We start from the raw sequence: 27,223 nt of genomic DNA, 5'->3' as shown, positions 1-27,223 counted from the left end.
AGATATCTGCTTGCTGTCCTGGCTCATTATATCACACAGCTCTGATTACTCTCTGTTACTAACGAGTAGAGATGAGCAGATGAGCTTGATGCTCGTTCGAGTATTAGTGTACTCGAAGTGGCTCGTTGCTCGGACGAGTATTTCGCCTGCTCAAGATTGAGCTTTTACTTAAGAAAACACAGTGAAGAACAGTGACACCTTTCTGCACTTGTGTCTTCTGATAAGTTAACAGATGTATGGAAACATTCACTGAAGAACACATTGCAGATGTTTCCATACATCTGCTAACTTATCAGAAGACATTAGTGCCGAACGGTGTTCTTCACAATAGTATGTGAAGAACAACATGTGTGAAGAACACATTGCAGATGTTTAACATGGGTCATTCTCCTTTTTGAAGTTCCACGAATATTCCATTGAATAAAAAAAAACGAACAAACAGGACTGACTTTCTTATTTCTCAATAAAATGACATATTTTAATGCAGAGCCTTGGTCCCCTTGAAAAATGCTCGAGTCTCCCACTGACTTCAATGGGGTTCGTTATTCGATACGAGCACCCGAGCATCGGGAAAAGTTCAACTCGAGTAACAAGCACTCGAGCTTTTTAGTGCTCGCTCATCTCTACTAACGAGCCATCCACCTGTGTGACCATGGTCAGACTTCTGTCCGTTGGATGTGCAACATCCCCCACCGGGGCTTAGCCTTTTCTTTGGGCCTGAAGACAGCTGGGGCCCGCAGTACCTGAGTGGCTGGCGGTTGCGGCCTAGGCACGCTAGTGTCACAGTGCTTGGTATGGGGAACCGGAGGGCTGTCCTACAGCCTGGCAGGTCTCCAGCAGGGTGGTGTTGGCAAGAAATGATGAGGGAGAGGCTGCTATAGCGGTTCTCCCTGGGCGACCCTTTGGTGTCTAGAGTATGAGTCTCTGTGTGGTGGACAGGGTGCCCGTGATGGTGACAGCCGTAGTAGCAGGGACCAGACGGAGGCAGAGGTTGAACAAAAATAACTTACAGTTCTTTATTGGAACCGACTGGAGCAGTAGCAACGTGCCTTGACAGAATGGTAGAATGCTGGAGATGTAGTTGGAGGGAGCCACAGGATGGAACATCAGCCTGGATGCAATGGCAGGCTGGAAGATAGCTGTGTCCTAGTAGGATGCTTCAGCTTGTCTTGGGTTGCTTCAGATATCACCCTTGAAGGTAGGATGATATCCCTTTCCTCTCACTGTCTAACTCACTGCACTCAGACAGGGAGCTGGGCTCCCCTGCTTTGGTCTGGTGTGCTGGCTGCACTGACTCTTCTGAGTGCTCTGTTCAGACTCCTAGATCTCACTGACTTCTTCTCCTTCTGAAAACTAGAAGTTTCCTGACCAGGGGTTTTGTTACTCCCACTGGTCAGGTGGTGGCTACTCCTCCAATTACATCTCAGCTCACAGATTCAAAGTATAACACATGTGATTGGTTGCTGGAATTGCATCACATAAAACAATTAACTCCTGCCTTACCAGGCAGACCCCTTCACAGGCTGCAAGCTACATGGTGGGACGTATTCGCAACAAGCACTCTGCCTTGCATCGGTGAGGGTGTTGCAGATGTAAACATAGAAGCTTAGAATAAAAGCAAGCAGAGATCTAGAAAACCGTGAGGAATTGATAAAGAAAGTATATCGAAAATTTGTACATCTTTTCATTATACAAAGCAGTAACATTAATTTGCCAAAATGGGAACACCCCTTTAAGTATTTCAGTATGCTATTGTTGGTAATGTACCAACTGGTCTGCAACACTAATGACTAGATGACTAGTGCCAAGTACATCTTTTTAAAGCTTCTTTTTTGTAGAGCATGGCACAACTACCTATAATGAGTCATCACACTTGGATCATTTTCTACCAATAAAAGTTTTTGTTTATTAGTCAATGTACAGACAATAGGCCATCTCTTACGATCTGCCAGCAATGGCACAGGCAAAAACTGCCTAACTGAAATTTGATTATTACAATACCAGTCTAAGAGAAAGCAATATATTGACAGCTAAATATTGGTCTTAGGGTATTTTTTAGACAAATTCACCAAAGCGACCCAAAAAGTCACAAACAGAAAGTGATAAATCTTACCCAAAGTGTCCTAAAATGTACCAACATACAACAAAGCTTTGGCACTAAGTAAACAAGGCAATGTTTAGCAAGATAAAATTCAGCAAAAAATTTAAGGAAATCTATCACTTGTGTCATAGCCATTAATATTAAATATACTTACCCGTCTGCAACTTCTTCCAGGTCCTGGCAGATGTCTTCATTGGGCTAGACACACATGGATTCCTGCAAAAAAAATATTTTTTAAAAGATGTTAATTGGCCTGGGGCGCTCTGTGCATGTCACACTGGCGCCCTCGGCTAATAATTATGCCCACCTCCAGTGTGACGTCACCAGGCTCTGCAGCAGGGGAGAAGGAGGTAACAATAGCACTGGAGATAATTATTTGCCGAGAGCTCCTGTATGACACGCACAAAGCTTCTGAGGCTAAGTAACATACTTTTAAATGTCCTTTTTGCAGAAATTCTAGTGTGTCTAACCCAATGAAGATATTGTCTGAATCTATATGAAGACGCTAATAGGTAAGTATATTTTGTTTAAAGGACATTTACTACCAGGATCAGGTTTGTAAACCAAGCACACTTCCTATGGCCTTGTTTTTAAGAAAAAAAAAAAAAGCTTCAAAAAGTATGCAAATAATCCTAAAGGGGTTCCAGTCTCTGTAAATACCTGTGTAGCTCAAAGCCCCTCAGGCTTATATGCATAATTTTAAAAGCCTTTTTTTGTAAAAACCACGGCATGACAAGCTAAAAGAAGAGTAGATCCTGCTGGTAGGGGCACACACCTGCATGTCAGTGTGCTTGGTTTACAATCTTCATCCTCATGGTAGATGTCCCTTAAACAACTAGATTATAAAACTCTCAGGTGTGTGGTTTATTTTGGTTTCTTCAACTTATTCATCACTAAAACAGATTTGTAGTTCTTACCTTAAAATTAATTGCTGAATGAAGATTCGCTCCTCTGTCTACCTCTGCGCTAGTTAACACAGAAGATTTGTGTTTGTTCTTTTTGCAAGCAGATTTTTCTGTTTGCTGAAGAAAGAAGCATCATTCCGTATATAAAGGGCACACAAGTAAAAATCTGTGTTAGACGCCCTACATCTGGGGAAATCTGTCAAATTAGCAGTATTTATACAAGCTATATGAGCTAAAAATGGACATTACAAGATAATATGCTACAGTATATAATATACAGATATATAGATCCTCATTAGCCCTCATCCAGCTCCAGTTTTTGTCCATATTACCAGACCAAGAAGGCAGTCTGAGTGACCTGAAAGATCACCCTAGGGCAGTGGTGGCGAACCTATGGCACGGGTGCCAAAAGTGGCACTCAGAGCCCTCTCTGTGGGCACCCAGGCCATCACCCCAGCATAGAGTTCACAAGACAAGACTTATGGCCTCCTCCTGCAGTTCCATGCCACACAGGTCAGTGCTTTTAAAGCAACACATCCTTAGCTCCCTGGGACTACAGAAGGAGGGAGAAGGTGTGGACAGGGCTGGATTATGATTGGAGCTCCTGCTTTAGGCCCTACAATTCTTCCTGTTCGTGGAACCCTTGAGGGTGATTACAATAATGATCAGAATTTCTTCTCGCACTTTCTACTGTATTGGTGTCTTTAGGATGCCAAAACAATTAAAAGTCATATTGGCACTTCATTGTTTTGTGTTGTAGTTTGGGCACTCACTCTCTAAAAGGTTCGCCATCACTGCCCTAGGGTCTAATAGTAATCAAGGTAGGATTCATTTGGACAAGAGTAGTCACAGGTTTTGTGGTCATCTGCAAACAGCCTACAGGGGCCACAGATTTGGGAGATATGTGTGAAGCAAGACCTTTATGGATTAATCTGTCCCAGAATCTTCAAATTTGTTAAGTGAAAAGTGAAACTAGTTTCTCAACACAGAGACATTTGTGAACTTAATTTGACCATATAATAGGCCATAAGAACTAAGGCTTCCCACATTAACTCTAAATACAGTTTACTTGGGTTGAAAAATGATACACTTCATACAACGCATTGTCAGGTTCTCTTCTTTCTCTCGCTGTTGCATTCTTGTTGTTATACATATACATGTAATGAAAGGTTTCTTTTCTTCTATGTCCAGGACATAGGACATGTATAAGCATGTGCTCGTGTGAAATAGCCTCAGAAGTGGCTTGCTTAAAAGTCAACTCCAAATTGGTTATTCATCTGCTAGGCTTACATCACAAAGGATTTGAGGGTATTCTTAAGCATTAAATACAAATCTTATTCCTGATCATTTTCTTAAAGAGGTCGGGCTCCTACAACTTTTTGAAGATTATGGCATATTCTAATTACAATATTTGTAGTGGAGCCATTTCAGTGGAGTCAGTTCCAGCACTAAGTAGGCTCTGTACTGTCAGGTGGAGTGGAGTTTAGTAAAATAAGAAAACAGTTGGTTGTAGCAGTGAAAGGTTCCCTATAAAAGGAAGGTGACACTTGAAAATGCTACCACTTTCAAGGTAAAGAGAACTTTTCTCTTTACAGTTCTGTCAAAAACAAGGCGGATGGAAGGGTCTGAATGAGTATCCTCCGACACTCCAAATAACATTAAATAGTACATTGAGTACATTGAAAAGAAGTCAATTAGATTGTGCAGCATAAAAAATAATCAGTCTAAAGATCATTATTAAGAACTGATTATTTTCTAAAGCTCAAAACGCGTTGGTCCTTCTTGTATCATGTATGCTATACAATCTAAGTCTTTTTAATGTACTCAATAAATTGAAGATGTTTTAATGTTATTTGGAGTGCCGGCGGACATTCATTCATCTTTTCCCTGCTATTGCATATCAACTGCCAACATGGCATTGGGAGTTTCAGGCTTTCTTCCTCCCTCTCTTCTCCTGAGCACCAGTGGTGACACTGTTGGATTCATATGTGCATGGGTAAGCAGAAACCTATACATTCTTTCAGAATGTGTATACTTGGACAGTTCAATGATGGGTAAACATACAAATAGCACATCATCCATTCTAACTTTTGCTATATACACTCACCGGCCACTTTATTAGGTACACCATGCTATATTTTTTAGAAAGAAAAAGAAGTGTGCTATACTGGACCCAAATCCAATTTAAATACAATTTAATCTTTATTATGCAATATATGAAATACACAACTGTAAATTTAAAATCACTTAAAATGTCAGAAGAAGACACAGGATGGAGTGGGCAATAGCTCTACTCCAACCACCACCCCTAACCACAAATGTATGGACAATAGACAAGGTAAAGTAAATATCAAAGTATGCAATACAAAAGTAGTAATACGTTGCAGTGGCTGGAATAAACAGAAAAGTACTACCAATACAAAATATGTATGGATCCAACTAGTATATGGGTGGAAACACGACTCATATAAAGTCACCTGCCAGAAAGAGATCCAAAGTTCTCAAAACATGTGCAGCATAACCTGTAGGGCAAAGTGCAAGTGCCTCCCACCCCTACCATTGCTTTTTGTATGGTGTGCATTGTGGCTGAGGTTTGTGGGTGGAAATACCTGGGTGCTTGGCCAGGCCCAGTTTTACTTGGTTGCTGCCTATATTGTACCATTACATGGCACTTGCACTTTGCCCTACAGGTTATGCTGCACATGTTTTGAGAACTTTGGATCTCTTTCTGGCAGGTGACTTTATATGAGTCGTGTTTCCACCAATATACTAGTTGGATCCATACATCTTTTGTATTGGTAGTACTTTTCTGTTTATTCCAGCCACTGCAACGTATTACTACTTTTGTATTGCATACTTTGATATTTACTTTACCTTGTCTATTGTCCATACATTTGTGGTTAGGGGTGGTGGTTGGAGTAGAGCTATTGCCCACTCCATCCTGTGTCTTCTTCTGACATTTTAAGTGATTTTAAATTTACAGTTGTGTATTTCATATATTGCATAATAAAGATTAAATTGTATTTAAATTGGATTTGGGTCCAGTATAGCACACTTCTTTTTCTTTCTAAAAAATATTGTCTCCCATTGGTGTGCGGACCAGTGTATACCGTAGCTGTGCACGCCCCATTTCATTCATTGTGTAGGTACACCATGCTAGTAACGGGTTGGACCCCCTTTTGCCTTCAGAACTGCCTCAATTCTTCGTGGCATATATTCAACAAGGTGCTGGAAGCATTCCTCAGAGATTTTGGTCCATATTGACATGATGGCATCACACAGTTGCCGCAGATTTGTCGGCTGCACATCCATGATGCGAATCTCCCGTTCCACCACATCCCAAAGATGCTCTATTGAATTGAGATCTGGTGATTGTGGAGGCCATTTGAGTAGTGTAGATTTGTACCGTGTTAGCCATGGAGAGCAGAAGAAGAGTGAAGAAATCAGGCGATACCTTTTTGAGGCTAACTGAGTATATTCGATGGTGAGCTTTCGAGAATACTAGTTCTCTTCGTCAGACGTGATGCTATGCATGAAACAGAAAATTCACAGCATTTTATACACACTAAACAGTTATCATCAAAGGATATTAAAAAAAACCTCTAAAACAACAGATTGATAAAAACAGGGACATCTTATTTACAACATGATGGCAATAAAAACATTAAAAACCTATGAGGCGAGACACATGAGCCCTGGCTCTTATCTGCTTGTGGCCTCCAGGTCAGAGGTAGGAGGTCATGAAGATGGCATGAATGTTAAGACCACTTTGCAAGGTGTTGAATCTCCTCATTAATTTATACTCCCATTCTTTCCTTTCCCTCTGTGTCTTAAAATGTCCCATTAAAATAGTAATCTGCAAGTCTTCCATAGTGTGGTCCTCTCTGGAGAAATGTGCAGGCACTGGCAGATCTTTCCTTTCATTTTTAATATCAGAGCTGTGTGAGTTCATACGTTGATGGAGTCTCTGACCTGTTTCTCCAACATAAAGGCCTGTGGTTGGACACTGCTGACACATAATAAGGTAGACCACATTAGAGGACCTGCAGGAAAAGGTCCCCTTGATCTGATGTACCTGCTGTGATTAAAGTACAGGTACCTGGTCACCTGTGCGAATGTGCTGGCACGTTTTACACCTTTTTTTTTTTTTTTACACGTTTTACACCTTTTTTTTTTTACACGTTTTACACCTTTTTTAGCCTCAAAAAGGTATCGCCTGATTTCTTCACTCTTCTTGAGGCCATTTGAGTACAGTGAACTCATTGTCATGTTCAAGAAACCAGTCTGAGATGATTCCAGCTTTATGACATGGCGCATTATCCTGCTGAAAGTAGCCATCAGATGTTGGGTACATTGTGGTCATAAAGGGATGGACATGGTCAGCAACAATACTCAGGTAGGCTGTGGCGTTGCAACGATGCTCAATTGGTACCAAGGGGCCCAAAGAGTGCCAAGAAAATATTCCCCACACCATGACACCACCACCACCAGCCTGAACCGTTGATACAAGGCAGGATGGATCCATGCTTTCATGTTGTTGATGCCAAATTCTGACCCTACCATCCGAATGTCGCAGCAGAAATCGAGACTCATCAGACCAGGCAACGTTTTTCCAATCTTCTACTGTCCAATTTCGATGAGCTTGTGTAAATTGTAGCCTCAGTTTCCTGTTCTTAGCTGAAAGGAGTGGCACCCGGTGTGGTCTTCTGCTGCTGTAGCCCATCTGCCTCAAAGTTCGACGTACCGTGTGTTCAGAGATGCTCTTCTGCCTACCTTGGCTGTAACGGGTGGCAATTTGAGTCACTGTTGCCTTTCTATCAGCTCGAACCAGTCTGCCCATTCTCCTCTGACCTCTGGTATCAACAAGGCATTTATGCCCACAGAACTGCCGCTCACTGGATGTTTTTTCTTTTTTGGACCATTCTCTGTAAACCCTAGAGATGGTCGTGCGTGGAAATCCCAGTAGATCAGCAGTTTCTGAAATACTCAGACCAGCCCTTCTGGCACCAACAACCATGCCACGTTCAAAGGCACTCAAATCACCTTTCTTCCCCATACTGATGCTCGGTTTGAACTGCAGGAGATTGTCTTGACCATGTCTACATGCCTAAATGCACTGAGTTGCCGCCATGTGATTGGCTGATTAGAAATTAAGTGTTAACGAGCAGTTGGACAGTTGTACCTAATAAAGTGACCGGTGAGTGTATAGGTTTAACCTACAGCTTGAACAGATGTAGTAATGAAGCAGTCTCCCGAACCACATCCAGAGAGGACTAAAATGCAGAAATATCAAAAGGTGAACAAGTCATAAGGATAATCTTTACAACAGGTAAAAAACTGAACTGTCTGAGCAGGTGAACTGAAGTAGGGATGTTACAAGATTTTGGAAATTCAACATTAAGAGTTTCACAGAGTTTGCAAATAAACTAGTCACATAACAACATTCCACCAGGGGAAAGTTATGATAGTTATTAATGACTTAAAGATCAATATTTTGAGATATATGGGAAAAAGGTGGAAGTATTTTGGTATACGAGTACTGCTATTTCTTAAAGGTGCAGAGTCTTTATCCATTTTCAGAACCCAAAAACAGTACCACACTTATTGGCTAACATATTGGTAGTGTATGTGACCTGGTATGGAACAAGGATAGCTGGTTACTGGGAGGAGAACCTTTGGATACGGGGCCATGGTGGAAGGTGCCACAAATTGCATATCAAGTGTTGTGGAGTGATTCACAAGGAAGAGCATAACTGTAATGAGAAGCCTAGAGACAGGAGGTCACCGAGCCAGTATAATATCACTGAGAAGACAGCCGCTCACCTTCTTCACCAAACTGCTACACATTCTACAGCACAGTAAAGTCACTTCCAAGGTTAGTTTGTATCCCATTGTAGGTCCTGCAGGGTGATACAGCTGTAATTATGTGTAGAAGCCAACAGAGTTAGATCAGCGCAAAGAGTGCACCTGATGCGCAGAAGGCATACCTGTGTTGAAAACCTTTAAGTACTAATACCTGTTCATTCAGAGATTACTGTAATTCCCTAACCTGTAAAGTCAATCAATCTACATTGCGTGCTAAGTCAATCTGATGAAAGATTGAGTAGAGCCAGCATATAAACATGTAGACCTCTAATTTCCTGATATTGAGGCCCATCAGTGTGTTGGGTTACCTGTAAGGTTTAATTCCTACCATGTTTTGGCCCTCATTGTAAAGATAATTTGGATGGAGTAAAGTCTCTGGATATGGTCAGCGTATATGCCAGGAGTTTTCCTGAGCATATAATAAATAAGGTCTACAAATGTTGTTAAGTTTCTGTAGCAGCTACCCACAACTCAGCCACCTCCATGACCCACAGACTCTGGGGAGATTTTCCTAAGTTGGTAAAGTTCCTGGTTCTCGGTAAAGCCCCTTTAGGACCATTGGTTGCTTCTGTTGCTTGTTGCATCAATAAAGTAAGAGTTTCTCTTTGAAGGAAAATGTTTATGTCTTGAAATTCTCATTATATCTTACATTTAGTATAGTATGTCTTCCCTAATGTCCTCTTACCTGTTTTCTGTAAATTGTTAGTGTACAGTTATCTAATTGTTGAGTATTCCCATAGGAAAAAGATTGTCTATTACTATATTCACAGTGCATAGGTGTTAGACATGTGCTACAAAAGACTAAGAAGCACTTCCAGTGATCACTAAAAGGTTAATATAAAAAAGCCCCCTCTTCTGATCCTTTCTCCTCTCTCTTTTTCTCCATCCCATTTTCTCCCTCCTCCCCCTCCTCTTACCCTTCACGTGTGTGTGACTGGTTCTGTGGTTTCCTCCCCACTGACAGGCAGCCGCCTCATAAACCCCTGGCCCTCAGCACTCTCATCCTAATCCTGCTTCTCACACACACGGAGTATGGGGACAAGTCTGCACTCTCCAGCACAGAGATTGCTTTCTTCTACAGCTTTTCACTTTTCATGCCCTTTTTTCCTGGCTGCAACCACAGTGCAAGAATCTCTTCTTTGAAGCCCTGATTTCCTTACTGTAGGATTACTACTATCTATTATTCAGGAACCCACCAACTTATTGGTACTATAACCCAGGACGTGTGCCACCTGGGCCATCACTGTAACAACTTTTTCACTTTGTTTGTGTAACGCAAGGATTGGTTTCCCAGTTTTCTGGATGTGAACTTTATGCAACTTTTCATCTTCCAACTTAGAAGTGGATTGTCCTAAATGACAATGTTTAATACCCAGCATCAATACATGATGCCGAGGTCAAAAAGGATGGCTGTGCTCGTGATGGGCTACTTTCTGGTGCTTTTGGGATGCTCTGCTGGTCAGCAATCTTTTAATGCAGAATCCAGACTTGGAACACAGGATGCAAATGATGGGTCTACTGTTGTTAGTAGGACCCGCAGGAAGGGAACACAGTATTCTCTGCACGGGTAGGTAGTGACCATTAGTTATACACACTGTTATTATGTGCACCACTGCCTAATATGAAGATGAGTGAAATTATTAAAGCTATAATATAGTAATTTCTATGGTATTATTAGATTTGACATTTCTTAGATTAATTATTCCTGCCTTTTAAGCTTGGATAAGTTTCAGTTAAGCATAATTGTAATTATACGTTAAAGGATTTACATAGTGATCAATCTCTAATGTCTCAACCCAAATTCTATTAAGGAATAGCTAATCTTGCTAATAAAAGTAGGTCTGCACAACTTTTCTAAAGTTATTCCAAGTAGCACCTAAAAGCACTAAAACAAAATTGTCCTGTGGAATCCATCAAGGCTAAACTGTTTTTTTTTCTATTGTTTTCCATCCAGTCACTGAGTAACCCAAGGGGGAATAAGTTGTTGGCGTGTGGAGCACTGCCCACTAAGGGGTTATGTAGTATAAACACATGCCTGTAATCTGCTAGCGAATTTGATCTAGTGGTGGACTAAAATTAGGCTCCACGTCTTTGCACCTACAATTACAAGTTATTAACAGATCAATTTGGCAACTTTAAAAAAAAAAAAAAAAAAGAAACAGTCATGTGATGTTTTCCTTAGCTTGCAGAATACATTATCTGTATTTTGTTGCTGTTAACTTACTCCAAAGTTGCATTTTGAAACAGCAGAGATATCTGGAGACCAGACGTATGCTGTGTGTCAGCCATCTCTGCTTGGTAGAAATACCCCTCACTCTGGGTAGAATTTAACCCATTACAGTTACCTCAATGGAAAATGTCCTTTGTTTGGTTTCTGGTTTCTGTCCCATGGAGAGTTAATCTTGCTTCAAACCTCTATATTTGCTAATCATAGGATCTATATATACAAAGCAGTTAAAATGAATCGACCCCTATGTAAATTACATGGATATATATTATCTTTCCATCTCAAATGATGCCTAAGTGGCTTTTTTATTATCTGTGTTTTCATCAATTGGCCCTAATGCACTGGTGTTGTATAACTTTCATTTCAGTACGTGCCATTAAAGATAATGTATACATTCCATAAGTTAACCTAAATTACTGTACGATATGGGTAGTAAACTTTTAAGAGTTTCTAAAGTCTCTAAAGTATTCATTACCTTCATTATCTGAACACTAGGGGATTCTCGAGCCCTCTAATTACTAAGTTGTTAGAACTTTGAGTTGTCCCTCTGCTCAGAGAGCTCTAAATCTGCAGGAACTATTTGTGTTTTATGAATGAACTTGACTAGGGCTTTGCTTATTTTGGAAATCTTGCAGGATTTCTACTGGCAAAGAAAACAGAAATCTAGGCAACAGGATCTAAATAAGTAGCAAAGACTGTTCTTGTTTCCTTTTTACTATTATGTGGCAAGAGTCTCATATTTGCTACTTTTGAGTTGATTTATTTTATAAAGTATTAATACATATTTGTATATCTTGTATATGCAGAAAGTGAACATGTTAATATTTTGTATATATAAACATTTTGTATTGTACATTGTTCATAACAATTTTTAATTTGTAGGTTCTTTGACCTTTTCATTGTAAATTTTTTTAGTATAACATTTTGTTGATTTCTTTATTTAGTTGAGTTGAAGGATTAAAATTCCCAATGAGGACTTTTAAAAAAATTGGTCATATGGTGAAGGTCTGATACAACCATTTACACTATGACCTACCATAACCCAATGCGGTTTCCGGTTCATGGTCATGGCATGTTTACTTACACATAAAGCAGAGTCTATAAACTACAAATATCATATATATCACACACATAAGTAAGTAAATATAGTGCATACTTGCTTTGGCTTATTCCAAAATATGGTATAAGTCAGTTTATTTGTCTTTCACAGTACAGGAACATTTTTACCAACTCCTTTAATGGGTGACCATAAGAGGGTTAGAGATTCATATTAACATATCATTAATCTATTTAAGACATGCTGATTCAATTTATTTATACTTGACACAATTTTATCAGTCTTATGGAAACTTAACTAAATAGAAGATCTCAGAAGGGAACTCCGAGGATAAAAACTAATCTTCACTGCCAGTGAAGATTTTTGGGGGGGGAACTAACCATTCTGTTTGACAAAGTCAATTCATAACACAGTTTGAAACTTATGCCTTGACCAAGGGTAAGTACAATGCCCTAATAAGGTCAACTGTTATTGTACTTATCATGGTAAACTTTCCCCTTTGTCCATAGGTGTTGCAGCATGGACTTCCTGTGTCCTGCTGATTTCCGACAGTTCAATAGGCACTCATTACTATATGTATGCCCCTCTGAGACACCCTCTGAGACATCCATATATGTATGCACATACAGACATGAGAATGGAGTTCTCAAAGGGGAATGCATACAGTAATAACTGCACTGCCTCTGAACCACCGGAAATCCACATGACAGGAAGCACCAAGTCCTATTAAGTTGCTAGTGAACCACCACTCCTATAGGCAGAAGAGAAAATTTACCAGGGTAAGTACAATATGGGTGACTCTATTAGAGAATTCAACTTACCCTGGTAAAATTTCTTATTAGTGCCCAACACCTTTAAAGACCACAGAGGTTATAAGATGAATAAGAATTCCAAAAACATTCTAGATCTCTTGAAAGCTTACATTTTCCTGGAATAGCAAAACCTTCTGGTTTACACTGGTGTGATGAAGGCCCTTAGAGATGTCTTGGGTAGCCATATTGAGTTTTGGTAACATTAGGCTCATTCTGAAACATTCCCTAATCAACCAAATACAAAAATTTTAAAACTTGGATGAGAATGGGTTGAAAAATTGTTCAATTGCCAAGTTAAAAGTTCACTGTCAGCATTTGAGTTTGAGATTTTAACGTTTGAGAAAAAACACTGTATTATTTTAATTAGATTGTATTAATAACTTCATGTTTTTTCCTATACTCATGTTTTTATCATTTACATTATTTTCAAAAGGCCAAATGTATGTGGATCTAGATTTCACTCTTACTGTTGTCCTGGGTGGAAAACGCTTCCTGGAGGAAACCAGTGTATTGTCCGTAAGTGTATTTTTTCTCTATTAACAAATACTACCGTAGTAATTTTTCATTAATCTACTTTGTGTACATATGTTTTTTACTTTCCACCCCTTTCACAATTAGCAAATTTCTATATAAATTAAGTGAACCTATGCAAGATGCATGCTAAGTCTAACATAATGTTCTCCGATTAGAGAATATAACTTTATAATTTCCTTCATTGTAAGCAAAGCTTATAGGCGAACTATAGCCAATAATCTATGTTGGCCGAACTCCCAATAAATGCTTTCTCAAAAGGGATAGTAGAAATGTGTTATTTCTTTTAATAGATTGTTTGGCTTCATGAGGGACTAGTCTTAGTTACCAATTTTGCAGATAATAATAGTATTTCTATGTCAGATTACCCCAGAATAGTCCTTAACCTTAATTTAAACTGTTTACATACCTCCAATTATTCACTAAATGCATCTTACGACAGGTACTTTAGTGTGTGTGGGCAGATTAGGAAGAGACTTGAATGACTGCAATACTTTACTTCCATCCTGATTTTACAATTTGTTAATAACTCAAGAAGACAAAAAGGAATTCTGTATACCCAAATGGCTTTTATTTTACAAAAAAAAATATTTTTGACTGTAAATATACTATAACACAGGTATTTTGAATGGCCATTTGAAGGTTTCTTTCAAATGTTTTTTGTCCTTCCTATATGACCTTTTTAATAAATGCATATTCCAGATCCATCTAGTCTGGATCAATCAACCTCTGACTCTCATTAAATATATACAGTGGACCCCCCATATTCACCATCAAGAATGAGACCACCAAGTGCAGAAACACAAAGTCTGTAAAGACTTTAATTATTGGCTGTGATCAACTTTTTCTACAAGCCAGAAGTCTGGATAATAATTTAAAATCAGAACTATATTGAATTGGGTTTCCACAGCTGAGCAGCGGCACCAATGCCTATGAGTTCATATAACAATGCTGTTGGCTGAAGTATGGTAAAGCACACCTCTGTAGGATCGTAATTTACCATTTGGCAGTATGTTAGATGAATGTGGGTTTAGTGAACGCCAGGAAAATACTTTGTGCCCAAATCTACAGTACCAACTGGAACATTTTATGGAGGAGTTATAATGGTCTGAAGCTTATTCATTTGTGCTGGGCCCTTTAAAGACTAATTCAATATTTAAAGCCTTTTTATTAAATTTAGAAATCAGTGCAGATGATATACACAATACATAAAGAATTATTTGTTATATCAAGCTCTGCTTTTTTCTTTTTCATATTTCGTGTCATCTCATTAATTATATTTTTAAATTTCAATTGATTTTTAGACATACTGTCCCAATTAATTATTGTACTATATATTCCCCTCCATTTTTTCTTTTATTTACATAGTATGGCTTTTGAGTTATGAAGTTATGAAGTGATTCCAATTTCTTAATTCACATATAGTGCCACCCTGCCATAAATGTTATATACTGGGCCTCCCACCTTTCTACATCCCAACATTTAAAAAATGAAAATCATGTACTCACCTCTGCCAGCGCTTGCGCATCCTCCACTACTCTTCTCACTGCTACAGGTGGACAAATGTGAATCAGGATGTGTAGTGACTTCATCAGAGAAGTCTTCAGGCCACGTTGCACTTATAGGGGCACATTTACTTAGCTGGTCCTGTCACGATCCCCGATCCGGACTGTCCGACGAGGATGAAGTCTGGCGTGATTCACCAACATCATGCCCCCGAGATCCTGCATGTGTCGCTTCCCCGCTGAGGTCCGCCGGAGTTTACCTTCTTCTTCCTCGTGTATATGAGTGCATGTCTATGCGATAGCTCGCCCCCTGATTAGTGTTGCATGAAAGCCGGCGCCAATGCACCAAAATACGATTGCTGCGAAACAATCCCTGGCGCGGTCCCCGAAAATGTTTGACAACCGGAAATGGGACCTTAGTAAATAAGTCCCATAGTGTCAAAGGCACAATGCTATTGATGGCTTTGACTTCTCCATAGATCTCAATTACCATAAATCCCACGGCCCATGTTGTATCAGATTTGTTTGATAGTTAAATATTATACCAGTCCAGAACAAACTGAACTGTTTATATAATTCATCCTAGACTTTGTTTTATAGACATTAACATTATATTTGTAGCAATTCCAGCTTCTTCAAATTATAATTTGTAGAAACATCAATTTTTACATCCACCAGATATTATTTTAGAAAACTTATGGGTGAAATGTAACTGCAAAAGTACAAAAACAAATCATTTGGCAGTAATACAAGTTTGGCTGCATATGATATGCTTACAATAGCTTTCTTGCTGTTGTGAAATCAAGTTCTTTAAATCTCATACAGTCAAAGAGCTATTTTTTGTAGCCTACTTATCCCTAACTCAATACTATACATTGTAGGAGTAGGAAAGCAGTGAAGAGTTACAATAGTTTGACCACTTAGTTCCATATTTACATTTGCATCCCCGCTGTTTAGCTGATTGGGGCACACAGAGAATGAGTTCTCTGAAATTCACCTCTAGTCACTGTAGATTGGCTATTGCTGGACAATTAGTTCTACTCCCTGTATCCTAAAATCAGTTGATCAGCAGGGGTTCCAGTGTCAGACCCCGCCTGCCTAATTTTGGTAATGTATGCATAATGTATGCTTAAAGGTTGAAAACCCTTCTTACCTAGAACCAAAATCCTAAGACAACATGAGAACTAAGCAAAACTAAATGAACCACGGTGATGTTTTCCATGTAAATAAAAAAAATTGCCAATAATAACATATGGAAAAACTGGAGATGACAAATGCTACTAAGCTGCCCTGGTGTTCTCGTGTCAAGCAATGTTAACGTTTTTGCATGTTCACAGCCTTGCACATACACGGACCTCCAAGCTATATATTGCAGAAATGTATGTTTATTCTGTGCATCAAGGTATAAATCCACCCCATCCATCCCTATTTTATACAGAGACATTGCTTAATTTAATAAGCATACATGTAAGCAATGTAAAAGAGTCCCTTATCCACTATGGCCTTCTATAACCTACTGCCCAAGCTGTGAAAAATATGGCAATACATTTTAGATACCTAATGACTGGGTACTGTCCAGGTGAAAGAAATGAGAGATATTCATCCAGAACCTCCAATCTACTGCAGAGAGTTCACATACAGACTTGTCTCTGCTCAGCTTAGCCTGCATCAGTCCTTACTAGAGAGGTTAAGATAACCCACTGTCATAAGCCTCTCATGGCCACAAAGAGTTAGCTATGTAGAAAGTCAACATGGCAGAACCCTTTTCCCTGACGTCTGGTAATGGGGGGTTGCAGGGTGGAATATCCCCACACATATTAGAATGACATATCACAGACACTGATTCCTGGGTACATGCCACTTGGCAGTCATCATCAGGTGAGGAAACTAACAGGTATCAATAAATATATAGCCATAACGGTGTGATTGCATGTAAATTATATTAAAGGTTAGCTAAATATTTGTATGGTTTGTTGAAGTTGCAGTCAACTTATTTTGGTCACTTTACTGCTCAGCGTTGATGAGCGGGCTGCATTGGACTAAAGTGACAATTGGTTCTTCCATGCATCGACACATGGTAAGGGTTACTTTGTAGTTGAAACCTTCTAAGTCTAGCCTACATGAAGCTTAAACAAGGATGCAACATTCATTGATCACAAAATTGAATTTGTCCATAGGATAACAATCAGTCCTACACTGCACAAATCTAGCCTTTATGGAGGAGCAGCAACAGGCAAGATGATTAAAATTGATAGGAAAATTGAAAATTGAGTCTGCAAAAGACCTGAGACTGGGATGGAGATTTATCTTCCAACAAGACAATAATCCTAATCATAAAGCAAAATCTACAATGGAAGGTTCACAAATAAATGTATCCAGGTGTTATAATGGCCAAGTCAAAGTCCAGTCCTGATCCAATCGAGAAGGAAGAATGGGCAAGACATTCAGTCTCACGATGTGCAAAACTGATAGAAACCTGATACCCCAAGCGACTTGCAGCTTTAACCGCAGCAAAAGGTGGCACTACAAAGTATTAACTTAAGAGAGCTGAATAATATTGCACAACCCACTTTTCAGTTTTTACAAAAGTTTAAAATATCCAATAAATTTCGTTACACTACACAATTGTTTCCCACTTGTTGATTTTTCACCCAAAAATTACAATTTAATATCTTTGTGTTTGATGGCTGAAATGTGGCAAAAGGTAGAAAAGTTCTAGGGGGCTGAATACTTTTGCAAGGGACTGTGTATCATATGAGCAGGGTATTATAGGATATGGTGAACCCATAAAACACTTTCAACATTAGTTCTGTGACCCACTTGTGTAATACACTTATGTGACTAAGAAGTCATCCTTGTCACAGTCTTTTTGGCTGTAGATGTGTGTTTATTTTTACAATATTTCGTATCTCTTGTTTTGATATAACATGAATCCATGAACATAAACACAAAGAGGCAATTTATGTCTTGTGCAAATTATTTTAGTTACTGAATCTCCATAGCAAAAACCATTGATAGATCTAAATCTGTTATAAAGAGAGACTTTGTTTATCTGAGGTTAAAATGGAACATTCCACATCAGGTATAAAATTTCTTATCCAGGTCAACGCTGACAATATTTACAGGTTCACAAGGTTTTGACATGTTCCAGACCAACATGACTAATATCATAATTCTTTCTTGTACCTCTCATATTGTTAAGGGATTACAAAAGCCTAATTCTAATTAAGGCCCAGACTGTATTAGTGATGGCAAAGTCTATAAGATGAAATAGGCAATTTGAAATATTATGTTAAAGGATATCTAGCATCAAAATCAAGCATGATAAACCAGGACCACTAACGCAAAGATGCAGGCACTGGATTTGTTATCCATGCCCTCCTTCTTTCTAAAGTAAACTTGTAAAATTATGCTAATGGGACAGTAGTGCTACTCAAGCTCCTCTGTGCCCTGGCTTTACAAACTGCTGTTATACTGTGCAGCAGCAGGTCTCAGTCTCACCCTCCGCCCTGCACTTCCTGTCAACTCTGAGAGGGGGAAGTTCTCCTTCAAACTATCAGCCTGTGTAGCTACAGCACGGAGCGGCTAGGGTAGCTTTTCGGGCTCATTAGAATAATTGTAATAGTTCATTTTAGAAGAATGTAGGCCATGAATAACAAGTATACAAAGATTATAAAAATTACGCCAATGGTTTATCATGCTTGATTTTGATGGTCGGTATTCTGTAATTTATTTAGATTTATCCTCAAGTGTATTTACTACCGATTTCATCCTAGTGTATCTAAACGAATCGATTTCATCACACGGTTTCCAGCTCACCCATTTGACCACCTCCAGGATATAAAACACAATATAAACTTGGGGGTACCGATTGTCTTCTTGGCAGCCCTGAGTCCGGGCTCCAGTACTCCAGAGCTGCCTTCAGCAGCACCAGGATAAATCCTTTCACTATGTGTGTCAGAATATGCATGTGCTGGAGTTTATTTTAGTAAACACTGTTATATTCTGGAAGTCATAATTTAACAGTAAAAGAAACTTTTATTTAATTCAATTTTATATTTAGATGATAATTCCACTTTCTTCTCTTTCTCTAGCCATTTGTAGAAATAGCTGTGGGGATGGATTCTGCTCCCGTCCAAACATGTGCACATGCTCGAATGGACAAGTGTCTCCTGTTTGTGTCTCTAAAACTGGTGAGTAACATAAATGTTAATATTGATGTCTGTTAAGTCCATCAAGTTCCCCCATGGTCAATCACAGCAATGGCTAGGATGTAGGGGTGTCAATTTGCCGGATTGGTTGCATGCCTGCCAATCAGGTAATATATCTGGGTCTTGCTGGATGTACCCAAACCTCTGACCCAAACTTAAAGTTTGGGTCCACTCATCTCTAGTAGGTAGCCTATGGTATACTCCTCCAGGTAGGAGAATGGTAAGGTACGGTAGGTAGGTAAATTAGCTATCTCACCAACAGGTTCCGCCTTTTGGAAGCTAACTTACAACAAGGGCTGAAATAGTAATTTACTGTAAGAAACCTGTCAGCAGAAATTTACCCAATAAACCCCTACCAGTATGTTGGGAAACAGGTCATGTTTATTTCATCGCCCAGTGTGTTGGTATCAACCAGAAAATCTTTTTAGCACTCAAGTGAAGTTCTGCCCACCTCAGAACATCTCCCCCCTGCTGTGATTGACGTCTTACTTTCGGAAAGCCGGTCAATGATGTCCCTAGAAGGAGGGGTGTCAATTAAAGTGAAGGGGACATTCTGAGATTGGGAAAACTTGTCTTCGATGCTGAACAGTGCTGAACTTCAGTTCTGTAGCTGCTTTACAACTACAGGTGTTGGTTTATTATGTCAGTTTTTTGTTGACAGTTTCCATTTAAATGAAACCTACCACTTGAAGTGTAAGATGCATATACCAAGCAGCAGCTCAGCGTGAGCTGGTGCCGGTGCTTACTTTCATTAGTGTCCTAAACCGGTGTATCGCGGTTTAACACTTTTTATTCTTTACAGCCGAAGGAGCTTCGGCACACCATGCTGCGCTCCTTCGCTGTAAAGAATATAAAGTGCTTAAACTGCGATACAGCAGTTTAGGACACTAATGAAAGTAAGCACCGGCACCAGCTCACACTGAGCTGGTGCTCGGTATATGCATCTTACACCTACCACTTCAACTGGTAGGTTTCCTTTAAGTCATTTCCATCAAGGTAAGGGAAGACACATCTTTTGGAGAAGCATGTACCCATAAACCCGGGCCAAAACGGAAAAAGCCAGTGACGTCTCATGCGCACGGTCGCATGCAGTTTTATGTAGTTTATGTAGACTAAAAAAAATATTACAATTTGCAAAGTAATCTCGGACTAAATTTAATGTTACAGTCTCTCAGTGCAGCATTCGATGCATGAATGGAGGAACATGTATGGATGATCAGTGTCGCTGTCAAAAGGGTTATGTTGGAGCTCATTGTGGACAACGTAAGTAGAGTAAAACTCAAACATCGTATAATTAGTGAATTTAACCATATTTTATGCCTGATAAATGTTTATCTAAAATGAATGTTTATACCAGAACAGCTTTAGACCTATGAATGTTTGCTCTATAGAATAACATTTTACAATAAACTGTGTCAAACATCTGATAATATACTTCCATCTATTATAACCTGTTTTGAGCACTTGCACCTGTTATTCTCTTATTATTTATCATATCTCCGAAACCTTGACGGTCATAAAAAAAAGTCAATTAAAGTACATTTATTGCCTTAAAACCACAATCATCTATCTTTAAGCCACCCATGCAGATTTTTTTAGTCTAGTGTATGGGTCATGGCCAAGCATTAGATATCTTACACCCCGTGTGGGGAGCAAGACAAGAAAGTGCTCCTTTATGACAAGAGCTATAATATTTAAATGCCCCAAAGAAGTAGGAAAAGGGCAGAGAATAATTGGTGTAGAAGGAAGTAATCCCTTGTTCTTCTTTGAAGAGTATTGGAGAACAGAGAGCACATTGGTGGCAGCGATGGCAGCAGTTTAGTAGGCACCTTACACCATCACAAACTTGACCTCGCTAATTGTGGTGGAAGACAAGTAAGAAATGCCCTAGGAGATCCCTTCATGGGATAAATAATTGACAAAGTCTGACTGACTTGAGAAAACCCACATACATAGGGGCAGATTTACTTGCCCGATCCATTCGCGATCCAACGGCGCGTTCTGTGTGGAGGATTCGGGTCTTCCCGGCGATTCACTAAGGCAGTTCCTCCAATGTTCACCAGGTGTCGCTGCTGCGCTGAAGTCCATCGGAATGCACTGAAGCACACCAAGCCAGGTTGAGTGCAGGTAAGCGCGTGTCCAGCGACACTTTTTTGTTTTTTTTAAAGGCGGCGGTTTTTCCGAATCCGTCGGGTTTCCGTTCAGCCACGCCCCCCGATTTCTGTCGCGTGCACGCCGGCGTCGATGCGCCACAATCCGATCGCGTGCACCAAAAACCCGGGGCAAAACGGAAAAATTCGGGTAACCCGCCGTAAAAACGTGATTCAGGTCCTTAGTAAATGACCCCCATAGTCTTGGGGAGGGGCAATTATCTTGTTTTTTTTCCTATTTTCTCTTATAATGGCACATATTTTGGAGCAATCACAGTAACAAAATCCCAACGTTTTGTACAAATTGACTCAAATGCCAGATAGATCATCCTCTAAGATAAAACAGGTTCAAATTTTGAGAATATAGATAAATGACTCCCTCAGAATCATCTTTACTACATCAAATTAAGTAGTCCAGGAGAGCCGGTAAACGGGAAAGTTAATTTGCCCATCAAAAACCCTAAAGAGCAAGGGTCTGGGAAATCCTTTAAAGATTCCGCAGTAATCTAAACCCTGTAATCCAGACCTTCAAATCTAAAAAAAATTGCTATAACCTAGGAAATAACAAGTTTGGTTTTTATTAATGATATGATGCGATTTTTGAGAGATTTTCAAGATACATATAGGACAAGATAGATTCTATGGGCATATTTATCATATACCGGCTCTCGTGCGCAAGCGTATGATAGCTCTGCCGCTGCATTTTCGCAGCGGCATACATCAAGAGGCTTCTGCTTCTTGATGTATTGGTGTACGCCGGCGTGGGGACAGTAATGCCCCACTTGCGTGAAGGTGTCGGAGAGGGCAAAATAATTGCAAGTGCTAGCAATAAGCTAGTTGGCAGAGAGCCAGGTAAAGTTATTGTAAGCTGTCACCATTGAAAAAGAGCCATGTGATGACAGGTTCTCTTCACTAACTGTACAATTTTTTGCTCCACGTAGTAACAAGAAAGTTTCCTTATTTGTATGTCAATTACTAAATATATAGATCTGAATTGGTATTACATATCCTCGTTATACACCAATATATGCGGGTATTTGCTATTGTATGTGGCAGGCTGAAATAGCACAGATGACTTAATAACCACTCAGTTTTAAGCCTGAGTAACTACTATTACATTAAATAAGATAAACTATGTGCAGGTGGTCAAACAAATTATTGTTTGCTATACAATTGACCAACTCTTGATACTAGGGACATTTCCCAGAACTTTTAATTTGAAGTAAAGCAGAACCCGCTAATGACATCAAGATAATTAACACTATAATATTTGAAATGTAGATAATGACCATGAAAAATATTTACATATGTAATATTCTTGTAAATGTATTACACAGCTGTCTGTGAAAATGGCTGCCAAAACGGAGGTCGTTGTGTTGGACCCAATCGATGTGCCTGTGTATATGGATTTACTGGACCTCAATGTGAAAGAGGTAGGGGAATATTTTTCACTGCTCAACCTATTTACCATAAATCTTATTAAGAAATGTATTTCTTGAAGGCCGTACTAATTCAAATATTATGTATCTTTGCTTTGGATTGGCTTTTTTGGGACTTTTTGTTGCACAGGTGCACTTTTGTGCCTTTTTTTGCGCTTAAGACAACCTCCTTCAAAGTTTGCCATTGTCTAGTTTTCTGTGGTGTTCCTGGAGTCATCACATACCAAATGTTAAGCTTGCAACTTTTTGTAAACTTCTTGTAACTTCTGCTATGGAAAGGTGTTTGCAACTAAAGGCATTGGCCCTTATTTATCAAAAATAGTGCAAACTGCACTATGTGCACTTTGCCTTTAGTGGGTGCAGTGTGCGACAGATTTATGAAACGTGTCTCACTTTCTTCAAGAATCTGGCCTCTCCTGCACTGCTTTGACCAAATGCAGCAATTTTTTTTATGCACAGTGTCAGACACAATTCTCAAACACTGCATGATTAAAGTGGCACACGGTCCGACTGCACCGGAACGCCCCTTTCAGTCCAGAATTTTAACAGACCTGTCACTGGCAGTATGTGTGCAAATGTGGTAACAGGTTCCCTTTAACCCCTTAACGCTCTGCGCCGTAGCTCTACGGCGCAGAGGTATAAGGGCTGTATGAAGAGGGCTCACGGGCTGAGTCCTCTTCATACAGAGGTGGGGGTTTTTGCATATTGCACAAAACCCCCACCGCTAATAACCGCGGTCGGTGCTTGCACCGATCGCGGCTATTAACCCTCTAAACGCCGCCCGCAAAGTCGCGGGCGGCGTTTAAAAGACGGCGGCGCGTGGGCGCCGCCATCTTTTTTTCGATCGCCACGCCCCCGAACGTCATCGGGGGGCGGCGATCGGTTGCTATGGTAGCCTCGTGTCTTCTTTTGACACGAGGCTATCTGGCAGCTGCAGATTCGTTACAATGAGCCAGTGGCTCATTGTAATGAATGTGCTGCAAAAATGCCATATATTGCAATACAGAAGTATTGCAGTATATGGTAGGAGCGATCTGACTATCTAGGGTTAATGTACCCTAGATGGTCTAAAAGATAGTGAAAAAAAAAATAAAAAAAAAAGTTTAAAAAATAAAAAAAATTAATAAAATATTAAAAGTTCAAATCACCCCCCTTTCCCTAGAACGGATATAAAACATAATAAACAGTAAAAATCACAAACATATTAGGTATCACCGCGTCCCAAAATGCCCGATCTATCAAAATATAAAAACGGTTACGGCCGGCGGTGACCTCCGAGGCGGGAAATGGCGCCCAAATGTCCGAAATGCGACTTTTACACCTTTTTACATAACATAAAAAATGAAATAAAAAATGATCAAAATGTCGCACAGACCTCAAAATGGTAGCAATGAAAACGTTGCCTCATTTCGCAAAAAATGACCCCTCCCCCAGCTCCGTGCGCCAAAGTATGAAAAAGTTATTAGCGTCAGAAGATGGCAAAAAAATTTTTTTCTTTTTTGTACACATTCGTTTAATTTTTTAAAATGTATTAAAACACAATAAAACCTATATAAATTTGGTATCACCGCGATCGCACCGAACCAAAGAATAAAGTAGGCGTGTTATTTGGAGCGAAGAGTGAAAGTCGTAAAAACTGAGCCCACAAGAACGTGACGCACGTGCGGTTTTTTTTCAATTTTTCCACATTTGGAATTTTTTTTCAGCTTCGCAGTACACGGCATGTTAAAATAAATAACATTGCGGGAAAGTAAAATTCGTTACGCACAAAATAAGCCCTCACACAGGTCTGTACACGGAAAAATGAAAAAGTTATGGATTTTTGAAGTTGGAGAGCGAGAAATGAGCCGGAAAACCCTCCGTCCTTAAGGGGTTAAGTATATAATAGGTGTTTACAATCTTCTTCACTTCACTGATTTATCGGACCCCTGACATTCTCCAGTTATTAACTACTTTTGTTGTTTTTGGAGAGTTCACAATTTGATGTGACTACCAGATGCGGTTTTAAGCCTATGTTAGTTCCTCTTTTTTTCTTTGTGGGCACTGATGGTTTGGTGACATACGATATGAAAGGCTATGTTTTATGGTACTACTCATTTTGCTGTCCATCTACAACATTGAGACATTATGAATTTTCAGGTTAATATGACATTGTATTTAAAGTTCAGGAGTGTCAATCTGAAAATTGTAATGTAAAAATATTTATATAAAAATAAATGTATTTTTGTTATCCTTTTACTCTGGTGATGTAAATTACTATTGTGATCTGCATTTTTCACCCCGAGGTTGTGTAGATGCTGTCCTCATTCTACCTTAGCTTTGAGTTGTTTATGATAGTTTGTTGTATATGTTCTGGCCAATCATCGACTGATTGAGCGTCCATTGTTTTGCCATTAATGTCTACTTAGAAAAGCCCTGTTTATCTCTGTCTTTGGATTGTGAAATTGTGTAATTTATTCTCTTTTTAACAGAGGATTTTTACTTAATTTTGACCATATGTACAGTAATTCCCCTGCAGAAGGCCTCTTCTCCTTAGCTGTATGATAAATCCTGACTAGTTCCTCAGCTATCTGAAGTCTTTGCAGACTAATTTCCGGGCTGGAGACAGAGGGCTGAGCAGTAACTAATGACTGGCACGATTACAGAAGCTGCAGACTTACCTCTTTTTAGCATGAAAACAGTGCACGCTTTTCAGCTATTATTAATATTTTTCAATGACCCACGTAGTCACTATTTGTGTTGAGAGTTAAGGGGCTTACAAAGGTCAGACCTAAATTTCTAATAAAAGTTGCCATTAAGAACATCAGATTTAGCTAATATTGAACAAATATTTTTAGGGAAATATTATAAAGCCCCTTATATTCTTTTACCCTTCTTTTAGCTGCATTCTCAATTCATTTTTCTTACATGAATTAATTAAATCCAGAAAAGAAGGGAGGGAATTGTTTGTTGAAACGTTGTCATATTTAAGACAAGTTAATGTGGATACATTAGAAACTCATCATGCTCAGTAGTTTAGTTGCATGTAATGGACTTTGTAATTATGTGTATTTATGCAAAGTTCTTTCCAATAATACTATTTTTGTGGATTAAACTTTCCTATTTAGTAATGGATTGTCCATTTCCCTATAATGGAAAAGACTTCATAGCCAAAATGCTAAAATCTGCTGATGAGAACTCCTTCTTATATGGAATCCAGCCTAGTGTTTGTATGATCAATGATTCCAGTTTATTTCTGGTTTTGTAAAAATGATGTGAGGAGTACAAATTTCCCCAACTGCTTACATCAACTCTCCCCTTTGACTTATTTACCCAAACATTTCATGGCCCAAACATTGCTTCAGGGATAGAATGATGCAAGGAGTCTCTGCACCCCTGCACAACAAATATGTTTAACTGAAAACGATACCAGTACAGCATGGTATATTGGAACTGCTTGTATCATGTATAACTATGATGTTTGGACTTACACCATAGGGTCTATGTTTCACATTAGTTTAAATGAGCATTAAAGGGGTTTGCCAATGGAAAAACATTCTCAAATTTTAATCCACTGGTGATATTTACACAATAAAGATAATTTTTTACCCCTATAATTTATAATTTTACTCAGTTTCATTGATGTTTTAACCTCTATAACTTAGTGATGGTCAGTGTAATATTGTGGGCTCTGTGCTATGAGATGCTGTGTTGACAATGTGCTTAGATTATCAGGGTACATGTTTATCTACACTTTTATTTAGCTCCTGAACATTCATTAGTATTTGACTTATAGACAAAAGAGATGAGAGAGATCAGAGATGAGAGATCCATCAGATGGATATAACACACAATGAGGCACATCTGCTCTGCTATGTGTCAGCTATAACACACACAGAGTGTCTCCCATTCCTGGATAAAGATTTTTTCTGTAGCTTGTAAATTAGACAAAAGAGGATATTCATAAGAACAATCTGCCATGCCTACCATACTGAGAAGATTTCCGGTTGGATCCTGAGGCAACCCAAATTGTGTAAACCAGAACTGATAGAGACATGTTGGAATTATACCTGTGAAATGCTGTATTTTGTCAATAACAGTGAATTAGAGAATGTCTTATATTGTTTTCCTGAGTATATTTAAGAGCCTTGTCTTCATGGGAATACCCCTTTAATAGTGTAGCTAACCCACCCCATGCATTTAGACATTTAGAAAGAAGTTGGTTAGAAACAAAAGCCTTCAAGGCTGGGAAATGCCTAAAGAAATGGCAGGTATACATATAGGTATAGATATTTCACATAAAAGAGGGAATTTTCGGAAGCACATTTCACCTCCTACCTGAAGGGACCGCTTGTTTAGTGGGGTAAAACCCTAATGTCAAGTTCCCTTCACATTGTTTCAAAACTGAAATATTTTAATTAGTGATGAGTGAACCGGATCA

The 27,223-nt window shown here is 39.2% G+C and overlaps 1 protein-coding gene across 1 annotated transcript in view; it reads left to right on the top strand.

The window, feature by feature from the left end:
- The first annotated feature begins 9,844 nt into the window (after positions 1 to 9,844).
- FBN2 (fibrillin 2) overlaps positions 9,845 to 27,223 on the top strand; it is a 125,925-nt gene continuing 108,546 nt past the window's right edge. Inside the window, exons 1-5 of the mRNA XM_072141717.1 lie at positions 9,845 to 10,438; positions 13,401 to 13,483; positions 19,098 to 19,196; positions 20,382 to 20,477; positions 22,702 to 22,797. Coding sequence (XP_071997818.1) covers positions 10,227 to 10,438; positions 13,401 to 13,483; positions 19,098 to 19,196; positions 20,382 to 20,477; positions 22,702 to 22,797 — 586 coding nt within the window. The 5' untranslated portion in view covers positions 9,845 to 10,226. The remainder of the gene's footprint in view (positions 10,439 to 13,400; positions 13,484 to 19,097; positions 19,197 to 20,381; positions 20,478 to 22,701; positions 22,798 to 27,223) is intronic.

This window comes from Engystomops pustulosus, chromosome 1, assembly GCF_040894005.1.
Source record: "Engystomops pustulosus chromosome 1, aEngPut4.maternal, whole genome shotgun sequence".
Taxonomy (NCBI): domain Eukaryota; kingdom Metazoa; phylum Chordata; class Amphibia; order Anura; family Leptodactylidae; genus Engystomops; species Engystomops pustulosus.
The sequence above is the reverse complement of the archived record's forward strand: the minus strand, read 5'-3'. Positions and strand labels throughout refer to the sequence as shown.